This window comes from Lipophrys pholis (assembly GCF_963383615.2).
Source record: "Lipophrys pholis genome assembly, chromosome: 6".
Taxonomy (NCBI): Eukaryota; Metazoa; Chordata; class Actinopteri; order Blenniiformes; family Blenniidae; genus Lipophrys; species Lipophrys pholis.
Genome location: NC_137629.1, coordinates 25,840,557 through 25,863,719, shown reverse-complemented (window position 1 = coordinate 25,863,719; position 23,163 = coordinate 25,840,557). Strand labels below are relative to the sequence as shown.

The 23,163-nt window shown below is 41.7% G+C and overlaps 2 protein-coding genes across 2 annotated transcripts; both read right to left on the bottom strand.

Moving 5' to 3' along the window:
• Positions 1–418: 418 nt before the first annotated feature.
• LOC308110670 (protocadherin beta-16-like) lies at positions 419–8,542 on the bottom strand (the record flags this gene model as incomplete). The annotated part of the gene is made up of 2 exons (XM_080465120.1): positions 419–1,849; positions 6,248–8,542. The coding sequence occupies 2 exons, from the start codon at positions 8,540–8,542 to the stop codon at positions 419–421; spliced, it is 3,726 nt and encodes a 1,241-aa protein (XP_080321246.1).
• A 1,222-nt stretch (positions 8,543–9,764) lies between these two features.
• On the bottom strand, positions 9,765–22,674 carry LOC308111339 (uncharacterized protein; the record flags this gene model as incomplete). The annotated part of the gene is made up of 5 exons (XM_080466201.1): positions 20,138–22,674; positions 16,510–17,891; positions 15,624–15,643; positions 13,188–15,550; positions 9,765–11,188 (listed from the first exon to the last, which is right to left on the bottom strand). Exons 1-5 carry the CDS (start codon positions 22,509–22,511, stop codon positions 9,765–9,767), a joined length of 7,563 nt encoding a protein of 2,520 aa, XP_080322327.1. The 5' UTR covers positions 22,512–22,674.
• Positions 22,675–23,163: the final 489 nt, after the last annotated feature.

The window sequence follows — 23,163 nt, the reverse complement described above, 5'->3', positions numbered from 1 at the left end:
TTAAAAATAAAAGATGTTTGGTCTCACAATACAATTGTGGAAACACTCTACTTTATTGAAAAGTACTACATGCTGGAACATGGGGATTGGTCTGTGTCTCGCTGTCCACGGTGCTGAAGTTAAGTAACCGAGTGACGGGCAATACTAGCAATGTTGTAACCTTGTAAGATTATCAATACCACTTTTATCAACACTTCAACTGGCAGTCAATTTCGAATTACTGAATTATGGTCCTAAAGTTAGAACGGCCAGGCATTTTTAACCCCCCCCCCCCCCCCCCAAAAAAAAAAAAATCACAGAGTTGTATTCAAGCATCAAACGTGTCATACGAAAGCACAACCAAGTGAGACTTATGGATGATTAGAAAAAACTGAGATGAATACAAGTGAGCACGTAAAAAAACATAGAAAAATAAATATTAAGAGCTTCTAACCTCAATAGGAGAGTCAGGTTCGTCCAGGATATTCTTCTCACTCTGTATCCGCTGCATCGTCCCTGTTGAACTGGGGTCCATTATCAGCACGTTCTGACTACCAGCTCTGCCGAACTTACAGTCACTCTTTCTGGAGTCAGTCGTCCTGCACACCTCGTAATTGTACACATGTTGGAGAGTTCCTGTCCCCAAAGTGTCCGAGTAACGTGGTGGATAATATGGAATCACAGGCAGGTTGGAGTGATACAGGATGCGAGACTGTCTCCATCTGTAGATTTTCACTGATATAATCACCACCACACAGGTGATGAAGAGGAAGGAAACTACAGCCAGAGCCAACACTAAGTAAAAAGTCAGGTTGTCATTGTACTCCTTGTCGTGGATCAGGTCGGTGAACTCTGACATCACTTCAGGGAAGCTGTCCGCCACCGCCACGTTCACAATGACTGTAGCTGAACGAGAGGGCTGTCCGTTGTCCTCCACTATAACAGCCAGTCTCTGTTTCACTGCATCTTTATCATTCACTTGACGGATAGTTCTGATTTCTCCATTCTGTAAGCCCACTTCAAACAGCGCTCTGTCTGTGGCTTTCTGTAGTTTATATGAGAGCCAGGCATTCTGTCCAGAGTCCACATCAACAGCCACCACTTTAGTCACCAGATAGCCCACATCTGCTGAACGAGGCACCATCTCAGCCACCACAGAGCCACCAGTCTGCACTGGGTACAGGACCTGGGGGGGGTTGTCGTTCTGGTCCTGGATCTGGATTTTTACTGTCACGCTGCTGCTCAGTGGAGGAGAGCCTCCATCCTGAGCTTTGATGTGGAACTGGAAATCTTTGATCTGTTCGTAGTCAAACGAGCGCACTGCATGGATGACTCCACTATCTGCACTGACAGACACATATGAGGAGACTGGCACTCCGTTAACAGATGAGTCCTCCAGTAAGTAAGAAACACGGGCATTTTGGTTCCAATCAGCATCGGTAGCTTTCACTGTGAATATAGAAAGACCTGGTGTGTTGTTTTCTAGTATGTAGGCCTCATATGAGCTCCTCTCAAAGACAGGTGCGTTATCATTAACATCAGAGATCTGTAAGGTGAGAGTGACGCTGCTGGAGAGGGAAGGTACTCCCTCATCAGAGCAGGTTACTGTGATATTATACTCAGATGATCTCTCTCGGTCTAAATCACTGTCTGTTACTAAACTATAGAAATTATTTGTTGATTTTAACATAAATGGAATACTTTCAGTAATATAACATTGCACATTCCCATTCTCTCCGGAGTCTATGTCCTCTATATTTATCATTGTAATCACTGTATGAAGTGGTGCATCTTCTGATATCATACTTGATTTGGACATTATGTTGATTTCGGGTGCGTTATCATTTATGTCTTGCACGTCAATTAATAACTTACAAGAATCAGTGAGTCCTCCTTCGTCACTTGCACGTAAATGTATTTGAAAATGTTTAGATATTTCGAAGTCAATATTTCCAACTACAGATACGGCACCAGTCTCCGGTTTAACTTCAAACATTTTCTTTAGATTCCCTAATGTATTTGTAATTGAATATGTAATTCTACTGTTCGAGCCTTGATCAGCATCTGAGGCTGTTACAGCAGCAACAATTGTGCCTTTAGGTGTATTCTCAGTAACTGTAGCTTTGTATGTTTGCTGTGTAAAAACAGGAGCGTTATCATTCGCGTCTAAAACTGTAATAACGATCATCATTGTTCCTGACATCTGCGGTTCTCCTCCATCTACCGCTGTTAACACGAGACATATCTGCTCTTGTTTCTCTCTATCTAAAGGCTTCTGTAAAACCATCTCCACGTTTTTATTGCCATCTGCGTTACTGTGCATTTTCAGAGAGAAATTATCCGTCGGTTTTAGTTCATATTTTTGGACGCCATTAGTTCCTACATCGAGATCCTCAGCTCTTTCTAGGTCAAATTTTGCTCCAATAACCGCAGACTCACTTATTTTAAAAACAATTTCCCGTTTTTCAAAAGTGGGTGCATTATCGTTAATATCAGTAATCTGTACAGTAACCGTGTAAAACTCCATCGGATTTTCCAAAATGATCTGGAAATGCAAAGCACAAAGCGCCGTCTCTGTACACAGCGCCTCTCTGTCGATCCTTTCCTTGACGAGGAGGACTCCTCTTTCTCTGCTCAGCTCGATGTACTCGTCGCTGTTTCGAGTGTAGATCTTCGCTTTTCCGGATAACAAACGTTTAATATCCAAACCCAAATCCTGCGCTATATTTCCCACTAGAGATCCTTTCGACATTTCCTCTGGAATAGAGTAGCTGACCTGCGCGATCACTGCGTCGAAGGAAAGGAGGGAAATAAACAACAGTACTTGCCGATTCATTGTTCTACTCGATCTGTCTCCACAGTGAAGTCACACAGTTCACTTATATTCCACAAATCAGAGTCCACATTGATCCCACAACCAGGTTTTCAATTAAGTCTTAACAACCCAATACATCCAAAGTGAAAAGCGTTATGTTTAGATTTTAATCAGTCCGCATCGACCAGCATTGTCCGATCCTGTTTCGTCGTTTTCTCTTTGTATAATGACGACCTTTGAAGGGAGGCACTGCTAAATCCTCTATCATTCAACAACAATTTAGTGAACAGCGGCCCTCAGAGTCGAAATCGTAATACTGCAGAACAAAAACTAAAAATCAACTTTGTATGAACTGTTTATGAAGTATGAGTGTTATTTAACAACAAAACACATTTTGATAGCATGTTCCACTTTGCTTCATATTTAATAAACTAATCAATAAATACTGGAATGTGATATAAGTCGATAAAATACTAATATACATATATGAATTGATTTATTTTTAAGTGGGAAGAGCTGTGCACAGAGCTGCCTTTATGTGAAGATCATCCATTGAGTGTAGAGAGTTGAAGTTATTTAATATCGTGATAATGGGAAATCGATTCATTAAAATGGATTGCCATGTTTCAATGTTAAAAGTAGATCGTTGCGCTAATCATACAAACATGTGTTAACAGTGTTTCAATGAAAAGTTCGATATGCCGCAACAGGTGTCTCGCTCAAAATGCTGCTGGCCACGGTGATGAAGATACACAACAAAATGAGAGGTTACAATGTTTTCATCATGCATGACTGCTTTTCGCGATATTATCCCCACCACTGGTTGTCAACTGACTTCAGGACCCCCCATGATACCTTCTAACAAGCTGTTACCCAAATCTATGTACATTGTGCTTCTCAAAATTACTGAATCATAAGACAGTGCAATTTGAACCTGCTACAGTAAACTACAATAAAAAAGATAGCAGTAAGCGAACACATAAAACAAGTTTCATGATAAACCAGAATGACTAGCAAGTGGCCATGCTCGAGAGGGAAATATTCCCTTAGAAGTCCAATCAGCACTGTAATTAAAACCAGAATGATTTACTTCAGTAAAATCTGATTACTTTTTTCAGATTCATCAGTGCTTCCGTTCACAATTGTTAAGAATTCTACAAGTTATAGTGGAGTGTGGCTTCCTGCTTTTATTCTGAAGTGGGCGCTTTTATTGTTAAAGGCCGAGTGGGCACTTCCTTCCACCTATGCACGTTCGGAGGCAAACACGTTTACGATGGTGAAGCAGTCACTGACGATAAAATGCTAAACCGTAAACTCACCATGGCAAACTCTGATTAGTAAAATACAAAAACTGTGTGCCCCGTTCACTGCGTTGTATGCAGAATACTCCACCGTTCATAAGATTCCTCACTAAAGGACTGAAATCCTCTCTGATGTCTCGTGTGCTCTCTGACTGGAGCCCTGTAGTGGTCAGTTAGGCAAAATTAATCAGCAACAGAGGTCGTATTCCTCAACAACAATCATAAAACATAGAAAGTCTGAAAGGTCATTTCTAAAAGGCTCAAAATGCTGAGTACCCACTAAACAAATAAATAACAGTGTCCCAATAAAACTATTCAGTCACTCATTCAAGCATTAATCAAAAGGCTTACATAACAATCAGATCATTTCAGTAATAGCCATTGTTAACAGACTCAATTGGTGTTTTCATGCAAAATACATGGAATTAAAAGGACAACTACTGATAATTATTTTTTAAAACAGTTAAAATTATGTATATTTAGCTGAGAACCCTCACTCACTGAATCCATCACAACTAAAACGTACTATGGAAATGAAATGAAACACTTTCTTCAGTCTCACTATAGAATCAGAAGCTCAAATTGAGTTAGAAAAAAAGTGCAATTAAAAGGATTCAAGTATATGAAAAAAAATAAAATAAAAAAAGGATTACCTTATCAGAAGGTAATTTAAGCACCACTCACGCCAAATCTGGACATAACACTGACATCATAAACCAGAGTGTGACAAAAGTAATGGGAGAACAGGGCATGTTTTCTTTTTGTTTGTCTTTTTTTTGTGTGTTTTGCTCCTGACAAGAGTCTTGAAGTCAAGAGTATAGTAGTCAAAACATCTATGGGCTCCTACTCAATGTCCAGTCTGTCTATATTTTGTCTTTAGCTGAACCAGAGCTGAGAAGCCACACTAACAGGTAGTGCTGAACGGCAGGAGAATTGTTTTAGTGCTCGGGTTTCAAGTGAAGGATACCCACTCATCACAGTGCTGCACCAAAACTGGCAGAGGCTTACCTTGGTCAAACTCTTTTTCAATGTGTGTTCATATGACAGCTCCACCAGGTGACTCTCATTGTTGCTCTGCAACAAGACACCTTAGGGGCGATATGCCCAGTCGTTAATATAGATGTGCCGTGATTAGTTTCTTTATTATTTTTTTCCCCCTGCTGTGTTCAGTTGTTGTGCCTCGTAACATGCACTTGTAATGGGGGACATGTCGAGCCGCCTTTTCGAAACATGATTCGCCAACAAGGAGAACTCTTTTGAATGTATCCATCTTGTCCTATTATTAAAAGATCTTATATCCCATCCACTGCACAGACACGATAAATGTGTCTGTGCATATTATCGAGTTTATCTCATGAATCAAATACATCAGCAAGATGAACAACGTGTGTGAGCCACACACTGTTCTGAGCAAGGAAAGCTGCTATTTCAGCAAAGTAATTTACCGGAATGGGGAGGTACCTCTACCCTGGAAAGCAAGCCCAGCTCGACTAAATGCAATACCTGTACAAGGTCGCCACCAAGATGCTGGCACATTTATTTATTTTTTTAATCCCTATCTTGTATAGTCTGCGTCACATATGCGTTTTGCTATGCTCAAACACACTTTGTGGGTGATCTTCTATGATAAGAAATGGCGGAGGTCAACCTGCATTACAGAGCACCAATGCAAATTACTGTTGCAGGTGTGTAACCTGATAACACACTGTCTAATAACACTCCTTCAGGATTTTTTCCATGAACATTTATTTGTTTCCGCTGGCAAAAGCCGGTGACCTCCTGATAATGGGTTTGCAAGACACTTTTGGGTCACCAGTTGAGAAGCATCTACACCACGAGCGATACTCATTTTCATATTGTTGTACTAAGCTTGTAAGATGAAATGTTCAGGTTGATGTTTTAAAAATTCTGAATTCACAAGAAGAGGTGCATTGCAAATTGATAGAACAATAATAACAACAACAACAACAAAAAAAACACTACAAGTGAGACATACAGCTAAAAAAAATGTCGAATACAAGGGAGCATGGCAAAAACATCAAACAACACAAATTCGTCTAACCTCGATGGGAGAGTCAGGTTCATCCAGGATGCTCTTCTCACTCTGTATCCGCTGCATCGTCCCTGTTGAACTGGGGTCCATTATCAGCACATTCTGACTACCAGCTCTGCCGAACTTGCAGTCACTCTTTCTGGAGTCAGTCGTCCTGCACACCTCATAATTGTACACATGTTGGAGAGTTCCTGTCCCCAAAGTGTCCGAGTAACGTGGTGGATAATATGGAATCACAGGCAGGTTGGAGTGATACAGGATGCGAGACTGTCTCCATCTGTAGATTTTCACTGATATAATCACCACCACACAGGTGATGAAGAGGAAGGAAACTACAGCCAGAGCCAACACTAAGTAAAAAGTCAGGTTGTCATTGTACTCCTTGTCGTGGATCAGGTCAGTGAACTCTGACAGCACTTCAGGGAAGCTGTCCGCCACCGCCACGTTCACAATGACAGTAGCTGAACGAGAGGGCTGTCCGTTGTCCTCCACTATAACAGCCAGTCTCTGTTTCACTGCATCTTTATCATTCACTTGACGGATAGTTCTGATTTCTCCATTCTGTAAGCCCACTTCAAACAGCGCCCTGTCTGTGGCTTTCTGTAGTTTATATGAGAGCCAGGCATTCTGTCCAGAGTCCACATCAACAGCCACCACTTTAGTCACCAGATAGCCCACATCTGCTGAACGAGGCACCATCTCAGCCACCACAGAGCCACCAGTCTGCACTGGGTACAGGACCTGAGGGGGGTTGTCGTTCTGGTCCTGGATCTGGATTTTCACTGTCACATTGCTGCTGAGTGGAGGAGAGCCTCCATCCTGTGCTTTAACATGAAAGTGGACATTTTTAATCTGTTCGTAGTCAAACGAGCGCACTGCATGGATGACTCCACTGTCTGCACTGACAGAAACGTATGAGGAGACTGGCACTCCGTTAACAGAGGAGTCCTCCAAGATGTAAGAAACACGAGCATTCTGGTTCCAGTCAGCATCTATAGCTTTCACTGTGAAAATAGAGAGTCCTGGTGTGTTGTTTTCCACTATGAAGGCCTCATATGAGCTTTTCTCAAAGACAGGTGCGTTATCATTTACATCAGAGATCTGTAAGGTGAGAGTGACACTGCTGGAGAGGGAGGGCACTCCCTCATCAGAGCAGGTCACTGTGATATTATACTCAGAGGATGTTTCTCGGTCTAAATCACCGTCTGTCATTAAACTATAAAAATGTTTTGAAGATATTTTCAAATTAAACGGTATATTTTCGTTTATGTAACATTTAACATCCCCATTTTCTTCTGAGTCTAAATCCTCAACATTTATTACAGTAACGACTGTGGCTAATGTGACGTCTTCTGATATAACATTAGATTTTGACATTATATTAATTTCAGGTTCGTTGTCATTTATGTCTTGAACATCAATTATTAGCTTACATGAACCAGTGAGTCCCCCTTCATCACTCGCCCTCAAATTTACTTCAAAGTGTTTGGATTTTTCAAAATCAATTTTTCCAACTACAAAAATTTGCCCAGTTTCCGAGTTCACTTCAAACATTTTAATCACATTTCCTAGTGTATTTGTAATTGAATATGTTATTTTACTGTTAGAGCCTTGGTCAGCATCTGAGGCTGTTACAGCAGCAACAATTGTGCCTTTAGGTGTATTCTCAGTAACTGTAGCTTTGTATGTTTGCTGTGTAAAAACAGGAGCGTTATCGTTCGCGTCTAAAACTGTAATAACGATCATCATCGTTCCTGACATCTGCGGTTCTCCTCCATCTACCGCTGTCAACACGAGCGATATCTGCTCATGTTTCTCTCTGTCTAAAGGCTTCTGTAAAACCATCTCCACGTTTTTAAGACCACCTGCGTTATTGAGAACATTCAAAACGAAATTATCAGACGGTTTGAGTTCATATTTTTGAACACCATTAGTTCCTACATCGAGATCCTCAGCTCTTTCTAGGTCAAATTTTACTCCGGAAACAGCAGACTCACTAATCTTAAAAATTATTTCATTTTTCCCAAAGGTCGGTGCATTGTCGTTGATATCAGTAATCTGAACAGTCACCGCGTAAAATTCAATCGGATTCTCCAAAATGATCTGGAAATGCAAAGCACAAAGCGCCGTCTCTGTACACAGCGCCTCTCTGTCGATCCTTTCCTTGACGAGGAGGACTCCTCTTTCTCTTCTCAGCTCGATGTACTCGTCGCTGTTTCTTGTGTAGATCTTTGCCTTCCCGGATATCAAACGTTTAATTTCCAAACCCAAATCCTGCGCTATATTTCCCACTAGAGATCCTTTTGACATTTCCTCTGGAATAGAATAGCTGACCTGCGCGATAGCAACGTCGAAGGAAAGGAGGGAAATAAACAACAGTACTTGCCGATTCATTGTCCTAAACGATCTTTTTCCCCCACAGTGAAACTACACAGTCCACGTATGATCCACAAATCAGATTCCAAATTGATACCAAATCCTGGTTTTTAACAAAGTCTTTAAGAATCCGATAGATCCAAAGTGAAATGCGGAATGTTTAATTTTTAATCAGTCCGCCTCGAACTGCATTGTCCGATCCTTGTTCCTCGTTTTCTCTTTGTATACTGACGAAATTAGAAGGGAGGTACTGCTACAAATCCTCTTCCATTCAAAAACAATTTAGCCAACAGCGGCCCTAAGAGTCCAAATCATAAAACTGCAGAACACCAACTAAAAATCAACTCTACTGTCTATGAAGTATGAGTTTGATTTAACAACAAGAAAACACATTTCAATAGGAGGCACCACTTTCCATTGGATTTAATAAAAAACATCAATAATATTGGCATGTATTGAAAGTTGATGAAATAATAATATAGCTATATGGATGGATTGTTCAACAATGAGACCCGCACTGTACAGAGCTGACTAGGAGCGAAGAATATCCATTCAATGGAGAGAGATACAATTATATGTAGTTATTATGGTAAGCCATTGGTTAAACTTGATGTCCATTTTTTCAATGTCAAAAGTAGAATTTTTGCCATACAATACACGTATGTGTTACCAGTACTCGATTGAAAAGTTCGACATGCCGCAACAAGGCGCTCGATCATTTTGTCGCTGTCCACGGTACTGAACTTATACAGCAGAATGACAAAGGTATTTAAACAACGTTTCAAACTTGCATGATTACTATCGGTCGCTAAAATCAACACCATGACTGACTGTCAAAACAGTCATAGCGACATAAATTATTGTACTGTGGCTTTAACGTCAGAACCTCCAGTGAGATTTTTTTTTCTTTTCCAAATGAATTTATTCTTCTCCAAACCCCCTTTTGAACATGTAAAGCAAGTGCCATACAATAGAAATTGGAGTGTGCTAGCCCTAAATAAATTATATTTTTTTGCTTTACCTATTTTGATGGTTTTCCTTTCTTTCTTTCTTTCTTTCTTTCACTTGTTTTTCAATTATTTTTTGTATTTTTAAATGTTCAGAATACATCCATTAATTCATTCATTGGTTCAATAACATAGACTTGAACGTGTAATACAAAAACATAACTAAGTGAAATGTATGGGTTATAAAATGTGTATACAAGAGAGCAACTGAAAAAAACTCCACAAAGAAATCATTAAATACGTCTAACCTCTATTGGAGAGTCAGGTTCATCCAGGATATTCTTTTCACTCTGTATCCGCTGCATCGTCGCTGTTGAACTGGGGTCCATTATCAGCACGTTCTGACTACCAGCTCTGCCGAACTTACAGTCACTTTTTCTAGAGTCAGTTGTCCTGCACACCTCGTAATTGTACACAGGTTGGAGAGTTCCTGTCCCCAACGTGTCCGAGTAACGTGGTGGATAATATGGAATCACAGGCAGGTTGGAGTGATACAGGATGCGAGACTGTCTCCATCTGTAGATTTTCACTGATATAATCACCACCACACAGGTGATGAAGAGGAAGGAAACTACAGCCAGAGCCAACACTAAGTAAAAAGTCAGGTTGTCATTGTACTCCTTGTCATGGATCAGGTCAGTGAACTCTGACAGCACTTCAGGGAAGCGGTCCGCCACCGCCACGTTCACCATGACTGTAGCTGAACGAGAGGGCTGTCCGTTGTCCTCCACTATAACGGTCAGTCTTTGTTTCACTGCATCTTTATCATTCACTTGGCGGATAGTTCTGATTTCTCCATTCTGTAAGCCCACTTCAAACAGCGCTCTGTCTGTGGCTTTCTGTAGTTTATATGAGAGCCAAGCATTCTGTCCAGAGTCCACATCAACAGCAACCACCTTAGTCACCAGATAGCCCACATCTGATGAACGAGGCACCATCTCAGCCACCACAGAGCCACCAGTCTGCACTGGATACAGGACCTGAGGGGGGTTGTCGTTCTGGTCCTGGATCTGGATTTTCACTGTCACGTTGCTGCTGAGTGACGGAGAGCCTCCATCTTGCGCTTTAACATAGAACTGAAAATGTCTGATCTGCTCGAAATCCAAAGAGCGCACTGCATGGATGACTCCACTCTCTGTACTGACGGACACATATGAGGAGACTGGCACTCCATTGACGGAGGAGTCCTCCAGGATGTAAGAAACACGAGCATTCTGGTTCCAATCAGCATCTGTAGCTTTTACTGTTAATATAGAGAGACCTGGTGTGTTGTTTTCTAATATATAGGCTTCATATGAGCTCTTCTCAAAGACAGGTGCGTTATCATTTACATCAGAGATCTTTAAGGTGAGAGTGACGCTGCTGGAGAGGGAGGGAACTCCCTCATCAGAGCAGGTCACTGTGATATTATATTCAGGGGCTGCCTCTCGGTCCAAATCACTGTCTGTTATAACAGTGAAGAAATGGTTTGTGGACGATTTAATGTCGAAAGGTATATCTTTGTTTAGAACACACTTAACTTTGCCGTTCTCGTTTGAGTCTGGATCTTGAATATTAAGCATTGTCACCACCGTTCCTGGGTTCATGTTTTCAGACAGCGTATTTGCTCGAGACATGATATTAATCATCGGAGCATTATCGTTTGTGTCCGTCACATCTACAATGACCTTACATGCGTCCGATAACCCTCCTTGATCTGACACCTGTACATCGAGCTCGTAAAGTCTCCGTTTTTCATAATCTACATTGGTCGCTAGTGCCAACACGCCACTGTCAGGATCTATTTTAAAAAAACTTGCTGCTGCTGACTTAGGAATCATATAGGTCACTTTTCCGTTAATTCCTTTATCTACATCGGTGGCCTTAACTGTCGTTATCACAGTGCCAACCTGAGCGTTTTCTTTTACACCTGCTTTATACTCTGCCTTTGAACAAACGGGTGGATTGTCATTTACGTCTAAAACAGTTATAGATATTCGCAGTGTCCCTGAGCGCTGTGGTGAACCACCATCCAGAGCGGTCAGAATTAATGATAAATGCTCGTGTTTCTCTCTATCTAAGGGTTTTTGTAAAACCATTTCGACATGTTTACTGCCATCCCCTCGGCTGGTGGTTTTCAATGCAAAATTATCGCTGGGTTTTAGCGTGTAGCTGCTTAAGCCATTTAAACCAACGTCGCCGTCAATCGCCTTTTCTAGGACAAATCGAGCTCCAATGAGAGCAGACTCGGATATTTCATAGTTCATCACACCTCTCTCGAATGTTGGGGGGTTGTCGTTAATATCAGTGATTTCAACCGTCACTGTGTAAAACTCCATTGGGTTTTCCAGGATCATTTGGAAATGGAGCGCGCAAGGCATTGTTTGACCGCAGAGCGCTTCTCGATCAATTCTCTCCTTCATCAGGAGCACTCCTTTTTCTCGCTTCAGCTCGACGTACTCCTCAGTGTTGCCAGTAAAAATACGAGCTTTACCGGAATTCAATCTGCCTACTCCTAGACCTAAATCATTGGCTATATTTCCAATGACAGCTCCTTTTTCCATTTCCTCTGGAACAGAATAGCTGACCTGCGCCCGTATGACACGAAGAGAAAGCATCGAGATAAACAACAGCGCTTCCATTCCCATTGTTCCGATCGACGCGTTTTTGAAGAAAAGTGGTAAAATCCCTCTTCAGCTTCCAATTTTGACTTCGAGACAAAACAATTAGGTCCAAAAGGTAAAATCTATTCGGAATGTTTAAAAAATAAAGAATAAACAATCATTATTCGCCACATCCCTTGCTTCTGATCTTCATGGGAAATCCGACTGGAAGCGCAGGCTTTGCTTCTGAATGCACAGTGCTGACGTGTATGGGAGGTACTGCAACATGTTTCCTCAGAAACTTAACGGCGAACAGCGTCACACTCTGTGCAGTGTGCTGGACTGCAGGGCGCTTTTAGAGGCATCGTAAAACTAAACAACTAAGAACAGGCAATTAGTTTTACTGAAATAATTCTAGTTTCATTTAGGATCATAACACGTCAACAATGACATGTTAAATTACTAATCGATCACACTGAGTAAATACAGGATATAATATAAAATAGGAAAAATAAAGCAACAACGAAAACATAAATGCTACAGTAACAACTCACAAAAAGTTTATTACTTATGTGCACACTGCAGAATATTCTGAGCCGAGGATTACAACAAGGGATACGAATACAACACCTAAAATATCCTAATTAACCGCAATGCTGTTAAATTAATATACAATTTACACACGTTGATTCTTCTGCAATAACACAAGTAGCCTATTAACCAATGACACAAGGAACTACTGAAAGTATATTTTCGATGCTGTTTTTCGATGTTTTCTGTAAGTATTAATATTTATTTAAATTAATTAATGAATTACATAATAAAAATATGAGAAAGAGAAAGGGACAAGTGCTTTCTTTTGCAAGCACTGTCCGTGGTGCTGGAACTCAAGCTACGTTTTGTAGACCGACTTTTGCAAAACAATGACGCTAATGAAACATATTGCAGATGCTGTTGTCAGTATATTTCTGTGTTGGAAAAAAATAAAAAGTTAGGACTGTATAAAAAAAATCTAAATATGGTAGAGACTAACCTCAACAGGGGAATCAGGTTCATCCAGGAGGTTCTTCTCACTCTGTATCCGCTGCATCGTCGCTGTTGAACTGGGGTCCATTATCAGCACGTTCTGACTACCAGCTCTGCCGAACTTACAGTCACTCTTTCTGGAGTCAGTCGTCCTGCACACCTCGTAATTGTACACGTGTTGGAGAGTTCCTGTTCCCAAAGTGTCCGAGTAACGTGGTGGATAATATGGAATCACAGGCAGGTTGGAGTGATACAGGATACGAGACTGTCTCCATCTGAAGATTTTCACTGATATAATCACCACCACACAGGTGATGAACAGGAAGGAGACTACAGCCAGAGCCAACACTAAGTAAAAAGTCAGGTTGTCATTGTACTCCTTGTCGTGGATCAGGTCGGTGAACTCTGACAGCACTTCAGGGAAGCTGTCCGCCACCGCCACGTTCACAATGACTGTAGCTGAACGAGAGGGCTGTCCGTTGTCCTCCACTATAACAGCCAGTCTTTGTTTCACTGCATCTTTATCATTCACCTGGCGGATAGTTCTGATTTCTCCATTCTGTAAGCCCACTTCAAACAGCGCTCTGTCTGTGGCTTTTTGTAGTTTATATGAGAGCCAGGCATTCTGTCCAGAGTCCACATCAACTGCCACCACTTTAGTCACCAGATAGCCCACATCTGCTGAACGAGGTACCATCTCAGCTACCACAGAGCCACCAGTCTGCACTGGGTACAGGACCTGAGGGGGGTTGTCATTCTGGTCCTGGATCTGGATTTTTACTGTCACGTTGCTGCTGAGTGGAGGAGAGCCTCCATCCTGAGCTTTGACAAGAAACTGGAAATTGTTGATCTGTTCATAGTCAAACGAGCGCACTGCATGGATGACTCCACTATCTGCACTGACGGAAACATACGAGGAGACTGGCACTCCGTTAACAGAGGAGTCCTCCAGGATGTAAGAAACACGAGCATTCTGGTTCCAGTCAGTGTCTGTAGCTTTTATTGTGAATATAGAGAGACCTGGTGTGTTGTTTTCTACTATGTAGGCCTCATATGAACTCCTGTCAAAGACAGGTGCGTTATCATTTATATCAGAGATTTGTAAGGTGAGAGTGACGCTGCTGGAGAGGGAGGGTACTCCCTCATCAGAGCAGGTCACTGTGATGTTATACTCAGATGATATCTCTCGGTCTAAATTACTATCTGTTGTGATACTGAAAAAATTATTCGTTGTGGATGAGACTGAAAATGGCACATTTTTGTTTATATCACAATTAACTTTTCCATTTTCACCGGAGTCTGGATCTTGAATATTTACAATAGTCACAACTGTACCAGGCAGGATGTCTTCTGGCACCACACTGGACTTTGACATCACATTAATTGTTGGTTCGTTGTCATTCGTATCAAGTATTTCGACAATAATTTTACTAGAATCGGCCAGTCCACCTTCGTCACTGGCTTTAACGTGAATTTGATACTGACGTTTCTTTTCAAAGTCTGTCCTTCCCACTAATTTAACTTCACCAGTTTCTTCGTGTATGTCGAATATTTCAGAGGAATCATCAACAGAGTTTAAAATTGAATAGGATATTTTTCCATTTGATCCCTCATCTAAGTCTGTGGCACTAACTGAGATTACTACCATCCCTGATGGTGAATTTTCCCTCAAGGTCGATTTATACGTTCTCTGTGTAAACACTGGAGCATTATCGTTACTGTCAAGCACAGTTATGTGTATCTGAACGGCGCCTGAGAGCTGCGGCTCGCCGCCGTCTATTGCAGTCAGGACTAGCGACACATGATCTTGTTTTTCTCGATCAAGAGGTTTTTGCAAAACCATTTCAACCATCTTGCTTCCGTCTGCTTGATTTTGCAGCCTTAACGCAAAATTATCAGTTGGCTTTAACAAATATCTCTGTAGGCCATTTTCACCCACATCCAGATCTATTGCCTGTTCGAGTAAAAATACCGTTCCAATAACAGCCGACTCGCTTATTCTGAATTTCATTTCACCGCGTTTGAACATCGGAGCGTTGTCATTGACGTCTTTGACTTCAACGTTAACGCTGTGAAATTCCATCGGATTCTCTAAAATAACCTGCAAATGCAAAGCACAGGGTGCCGTCTGTGCACAGATACGCTCCCGATCTATTTTATCTTTGACGAGGAGGACTCCTTTTTCCTTATTCAGCTCGATGTACTCTGCGCTGTCACCCACATATATGCGAGCTTTTCCTGACTTCAATCTTATCACATCCAGACCCAAATCCTGTGCAAGATCACCTACGAACGATCCTTTCGGCAGTTCCTCTGGAACAGAGTAACTGACCTGCCCAGTTACTAAGCTGATGCCAAATAACGAGATGAGAAGCAATACTTGCCGTTTCATTGTTCTGACCGTCGTGTTACTGTCGAAATAAAACGCGCACAAATCCAGATAACATCCAGTTTGAACGGAGACGTACTAAGTTTTGTAATCACCAAGCAGACTGGAAATCACACTGGAAAAAAAAGTATCCGTCCACTCAGTAAGAATCAAGTCGACATCATATTCCGTTCTGTTCATTGTGTCTTTTCTCTTGTCCTATATTCGTACTAATGGGTGGAGGGACTGCTGGCTCCTTCTCCTCACAATCACCGTTTGGTCAACAGCGGCCCTAAGAGCCCATCAAGTTGAACTACACACTGCTGTGGAAGGCAGAAAATAATGTACTGCCACCACGTTATTTGATACCCTCGGTATAGTCAGGAACGATACAAAGAACACGAAAGATTACCTTCACTGTGTGATGTAGGGAGAAGACAAACCGGTGGCACCTCCAATAAATACATAAATAAATAAATACAATAAAAAAAATCAAGAGTGACAAATTCACTCTAAATGTATATGTATTCATCTGTATGTAAAATTATGCGCGCACACACACACACACACACACACACACACACACACACACACACACACACACACACACACACACACACACACACACACACACACACACACACACACACACACCCACACACACACACACACACACCCGGAGGAAATGCCGGTCTGAACTGTAACGACAAACTGTTTAACTTTTGATCACACTTCTTGGCCTGTTCTAAAACCTCAAAAACTGTCCCAAGGGTCGGCTGGGGAGCTTTCCATGGTGCTGATTGAAAATAAACGACACAAGGATACTTTCCCCCTTGAAATGATGCCATACATGACAAGAAAAAAAGAAAATAGAAAATCAAACGTTTAAATAAATATACATTTTTTTTTTTCTTTCCTTCGTCACGCATCAATAAACAAAAACAACAACAACAACAACAAAACTATAGCCAGGGACAAAAAAGTAACGTGTTTTTATCAAACCAATTTTTCTGTTAAACTAACCTCAATAGGAGAGTCAGGCTCATCCAGGAGGTTCTTCTCTTTCTGTATCCGCTGCATCGTCGCTGTTGAACTGGGGTCCATTATCAGCACGTTCTGACTACCAGCTCTGCCGAACTTACAGTCACTCTTTCTGGAGTCAGTCGTCCTGCACACCTCGTAATTGTACACGTGTTGGAGAGTTCCTGTCCCCAACGTGTCCGAGTAACGTGGCGGATAATATGGAATCACAGGCAGGTTGGAGTGATACAGGATACGAGACTGTCTCCATCTGTAGATTTTCACTGATATAATCACCACCACACAGGTGATGAAGAGGAAGGAAACTACAGTCAGAGCCAACACTAAGTAAAAAGTCAAGTTGTCATTGTACTCCTTGTCGTGGATCAGGTCGGTGAACTCTGACATCACTTCAGGGAAGCTGTCCGCCACCGCCACGTTCACAATGACTGTAGCTGAACGAGACGGCTGTCCGTTGTCCTCCACTATTATAGCCAGTCTTTGCTTCACTGCATCTTTATCATTCACTTGCCGGACAGTCCTGATTTCTCCATTCTGTAAGCCAACTTCAAACAGCGCCCTGTCTGTGGCTTTCTGTAGTTTATATGAGAGCCAGGCATTCTGTCCAGAGTCCACATCAACAGCCACCACTTTAGTCACCAGATAGCCCACATCTGATGAACGAGGCACCATCTCAGCCACCACAGAGCCACCAGTCTGCACTGGGTACAGGACCTGAGGGGGGTTGTCGTTCTGGTCCTGGATCTGGATTTTCACTGTCACGTTGCTGCTCAGTGGGGGAGAGCCTCCATCCTGAGCTTTGATGAGAAACTGGAAATCTTTGACCTGTTCGTAGTCAAACGAGCGCACTGCACGGATGACTCCACTATCTGCACTGACAGACACATATGAGGAGACTGGCACTCCGTTAACAGATGATTCCTCCAGCAAATAAGAAACACGAGCATTCTGGTTGCAGTCAGCATCAGCAGCTTTTATTGTGAATATTGAGTGACCTGGTGTGTTGTTTTCTACTATGTAGGCCTCATATGAGCTTTTCTCAAAGACAGGTGCATTATCATTGACATCAGCGATCTGTAATGTGAGAGTGACGCTGCTGGAGAGGGAGGGAACTCCCTCATCAGAGCAGATCACTGTGATATTATACTCAGACGATTTCTCTCGGTCTAAATCACTGTCTGTTACTAAAGTAAAGAAATTATTGGACGTGGACGCCATTTTAAAATGAGTATTATCATCTAAAGTGCAGTGGACCTTTCCATTTTCGTTTGAATCTGGATCCTGGACTTTCATCATCGTTAAAACAGTACCTTGCTTAACATCCTCAGATGTGGAGGATGACGCTGATACGATGTTAATTGCTGGCGGGTTATCATTCGTGTCAAGCACCTCAATTATTACTTTACATACATCTGAGTTACCGCCTTCATCAGATGCTTGAACGTCGATCTCATAATGAGGAAATCTCTCATAATCAAGCTTTCCCATCAGCACGACCTCACCGTTTTCGTTATTTATGTCAAATAACCCTGAAGTTCCTTTTGGTGCATTGGTAATGGAATACCTTATTTTGCCATGGGGGCCTTCATCCGCATCTGACGCACTGACTGTGGTTAGAACAGCTCCTTTCGGTGCATCTTCTTTTACATTGGTCTTATATTCCGTTAGAGAGCAAACGGGTGAATTATCATTGGCGTCCAACACAGTTACGATAATCTGAATTATTCCAGATCGCTGTGGGCTGCCGCCATCCAAAGCAGTCAACACTAATGTCACACGGTCCTGCTCCTCTCGGTCAAGTGTCTTTTTCAAAACCATTTCAAGATTTCTACTGCTCCCTATTCGGTACGGATTTAAACGGAATATTTCGTTGGAATTGAGCGAATAGCCTTGCAGCCCATTGTTACCCACATCGTCATCCACAGCTTTTTCTAAAACAAATTTTGACCCAATATGGGCATTTTCACTTATATCAATCTTAATTTCACCGTTTAGAAACTCTGGTGCGTTGTCGTTAATGTCGGTAATCTCGACAGTAATGCTGTAAAATTGCATCGGATTCTCCAAAATGATTTGAAAATCAAGAGCGCAGGGCGTCGTCTGTCCACAAAGAGCTTCTCTGTCTATTGGATCTTTAGTAACGAGGACTCCCTTCTCTTTATTTAGCTCGACGTATTCCTTGTCTTCTTCTGTATAAATTCGAGCCTTTCCCGTTTTCAACCGCTTTATATCCAAACTGAAATCCTGTGCAATATTTCCGATCAAAGACCCTTTCGCCATTTCTTCAGGAATGGAGTAGCTGACCTGCGCAGAGATCGAGTTCAGAGTCGCAACTGAGAGAAACAACAGTAAACCTACTGCGTGCGCCATTGTTCTGTCAAAATCCCGTGAACAAAAAGGAGAATGGAATCCAAAGAGCAGCAAGAATATTCAATTGAATAAATGATAGAAAACAAGACCAAACACTCGAATTTCCGACAATAATCCGTGTAATATGTCCGTGTGTGTTCATATCCAGGTTTTAACTGTGCCTGTATTTTCTCTCCTTCTCCGTCACATTTCAAGATGATGGGTGACGTACATACATTGAGCCTGAGTCATTCTGCACACTGGTCAACAGCGTCCCTGTGAGGGGGATGGGCTGAACTACACACTGCAGAGACAAGTGGGAATTACCCCGTTGATGTAAAGGCCTGATCACAATGTGTCCACGAGTTCATATTTACTTCATATTTACTCTTCAAGCATGCCAAATATGAAAACTACAAATTGCTCTATGCGAGAGCAACAAACAAATCATACACCATTTGTGCTTGAGAATACAAGTAGTTGGGATGATTTGTTTGACACAAAGGATGCACCAAACATACCACACCAGGAAAGGTCGTCACAACAAGAACAAGTATGAAACACTACAACTAAGTAAGGTGACATCGTTTGGCTATTGACTAACAAATGACCACAACGTTTGTTATTTTACATATAAATGTTCACTTGAATTCTGCTCCACTATGACATGTATTGCTAAATAATATCAATGATATCAATACTAATATCAATAACAATAACAGCAACAACATCAATAACAACAATAACAATAACAATAACAATCATCATCATCATCATCATCATCGTCCTTATTATTATTATTATTATTATTATTATTATTATTATTATTATTATTATTATTGGTTAGTATATAAATTTATGGAGGACTAACATGAAGGTATGAGTAAATACATATCTGGAAAATAAATATATATTTTTTATTAGACTAATTGTCAATGAGGACAAAAATAATGATGAATGGCTCATTATACTATATTTGCATACATCAAAAAACACAAAGTTGAACTCAAAATACATATCTTGGTTTTTTTCTATGCTCTTCGTCATCTTTTATACTTTGCCTCTTTTAACTGAGACGTTAATGTCAAACCAGTTAGTTTAAAAAGAAGGCTTCCTGTGAAACCAAATATCATACTGCTGGTATCCATAAAACACTCTTACTAGTGAATAAAAACTTCCAACAATCTATCAGAACTAACCTCAATAGGAGAGTCAGGTTCATCCAGGATGCTCTTCTCACTCTGTATCCGCTGGATGGTCCCTGTTGAGCTGGGGTCCATTATCAGCACGTTCTGACTACCAGCTCTGCCGAACTTACAGTCACTCTTTCTGGAGTCAGTCGTCCTGCACACCTCGTAATTGTACACGTGTTGGAGAGTTCCTGTCCCCAAAGTGTCCGAGTAACGTGGTGGATAATATGGAATCACAGGCAGGTTGGAGTGATAAAGGATGCGAGACTGTCTCCATCTGTAGATTTTCACTGATATAATCACCACCACACAGGTGATGAAGAGGAAGGAAACTACAGCCAGAGCCAACACTAAGTAAAAAGTCAGGTTGTCATTGTACTCCTTGTCGTGGATCAGGTCGGTGAACTCTGACATCACTTCAGGGAAGCTGTCCGCCACCGCCACGTTCACAATGACTGTAGCTGAACGAGATGGCTGTCCGTTGTCCTCCACTATAACAGTCAGTCTTTGCTTCACTGCATCTTTATCATTCACTTGCCGGACAGTTCTGATTTCTCCATTCTGTAAGCCAACTTCAAACAGCGCTCTGTCCGTGGCTTTCTGTACTTTATACGAGAGCCAGGCATTCTGTCCAGAGTCCACATCAACAGCCACCACTTTAGTCACCAGATAGCCCACATCTGCTGAACGAGGCACCATCTCAGCCACCACAGAGCCACCAGTCTGCACTGGGTACAGGACCTGAGGGGGGTTGTCGTTCTGGTCCTGGATCTGGACTTTCACTGTCACATTGCTGCTGAGTGGAGGAGAGCCTCCATCCTGAGCTTTGATTGTGAAAAAAAGCTCTTTAATTTGTTCATAGTCAAAAGAGCGCACTGCATTGATAACTGCAGTTTCAGAGTTTATTGACACAAAGGAAGACACTGACTGTCCACTGATCTGCGTGTCTTCCAGAAAATATGAAATTCTCGCATTTTGGTTCCAGTCAGCATCTTTTGCACTTATACTGACTATTGACATACCAGAGGGATTGTTCTCAGTTATATATGCAGAATAACTTGGTTTGGTGAAGACCGGAGCATTGTCGTTTACGTCTGAAAGTTTTAGATGTAAGGTTTTTCTCGTGTAAAGTGGGGATGAACCTGAGTCAGTAGCAGTTATTGTTATATTGTACTCAGGTTTTGCTTCGCGATCAAAGGCGACATCTGAAAGTAAATTATAGTAACCAGTCAAAGAAGATTGGATTTTAAACGGGAGCTTGGAATCTATTGAACAAGATATCTGGCCGTTTTTTTCAGAATCTGCATCTTTCACATTAAAAACTGCTATAGTTGTGCCTGGCGAAACATCCTCTGAAATGACACCCGAGAATGACATTATATTAATAAGGGGAGCATTATCATTCACGTCTACAACCTCAACGACAACTTTAGTGGCGTCACTTAGACCACCCTGGTCCTTAGCAATAACTCTAATCTCGTATTTTTTGTCTTTTTCGAAATCTATAACATCAAGAACTGATATTTTTCCAGAAACACTGTCAATTTTGAATTTCCCTGCATTTTTCCCCTTGACGTCAGACAAACTATATGTAACTTCGCCATTTGAGCCCGTGTCGGCATCGGATGCATTGACTGTAGTTATATAGGTGCCAATAGGAACATTTTCTTCCACTGCAGCTTTATACAAAGACTGATTAAATACAGGAGGGTTATCGTTTACATCAAGAACAGTGATCTCTATATTCACTGTACCAGAGCGCTGTGGAGTCCCTCCATCGACTGCTATCAGCTTTAAAGAGAGCTGCGGGTTCAACTCCCTGTCCAGTGGCTTCTGTAAAATCATCACAGCAAAGCGAACTCCGTCGGCGTTGGAATGTTGCTTCAAAACGAAGTTATCATTTGGCGACAAAACGTAATTTTGCAAGCCGTGAATCTCAGCATCGGGATCATACGCGCTCTCCAAGTCGAAATGGGATCCTATCGTAGCAGACTCGCTTATTTCTAAATCAATCACTTTATTTTTGAACGTGGGTGCATGGTCATTGACGTCTAATATCTCGACCGTTACCCTGTGCAGTTCAATTGGATCCTCTAAAATGATTTCAAAGCTAAAGCTGCACGGTGTGACCTCCCCACAGAGCTCTTCTCGGTCTATCCTCTCGTTCACCACTAAAATCCCTTTGTCTGTCTTCAGCTCGGTGTACTGGTTGTTTTCTGCGGTCACAATCCGGGCCCGACCAGACCGGAGCCTTCTCAGATCCAAACCAAGGTCTTGTGCTACATTACCGATCATGGATCCTTTCTTCATCTCCTCTGGAATTGAATACCGAATTTGACCACCGATCATGGATATCGCCGAAGCGAGAATATATAGTTGCCATGTCGCTGTCCATTTTCCGCATCGTTGCTGCTGTACGCCCATGTCGTTATGAGTAAAACTCCGAATCTATCGACCAATCAAATCATTCATTTACGCATAACAATCCCCCAAAATAGACTTCGTCGCATAAATATGAAAAAAGAAAAGAAAATGTATGATCCAAAATGTGGAGTCAGAGTGACTGGCTCTTCCTCATATCCCCACACGTACTAAGACTGCTTTTACCCCCTCCTATCTCTCTCTCTCTCTCTCTCTCTCTCTCTCTCTCTCTCTCTCTCTCTCTCTCTCTCTCTCTCTCTCTCTCTCTCTCTCTCTTGCTCTCTCTCCTCCGTGAAAAACCACCACCCCGTCTCTGTTTTACTGACCAACAGCGTCTCTTAGAGCCCGAATCGAGCAATGAATAGCCCCGAGTATAAAGAGAATTTAACAATCGTTTCCATCATGTGATCTAAACTATCACTCAACACATAAAGTAAACAATCAACTGAATTCGAAGTAAACTTAAGTGATGTCAAAGTATCTTATGAAGACAGTACAAAAAAAAACCCTCAGATGTCTGAGTTTCACATTATTGGCATATTGAATATATCATTAATATACTCCTGAATCGCTGAATTATACCAAACAAAGAAAAAATGCTGGAAATATTGACAGAAAAAACATACATGAAAGAAAAGAAATAGATACATACAGG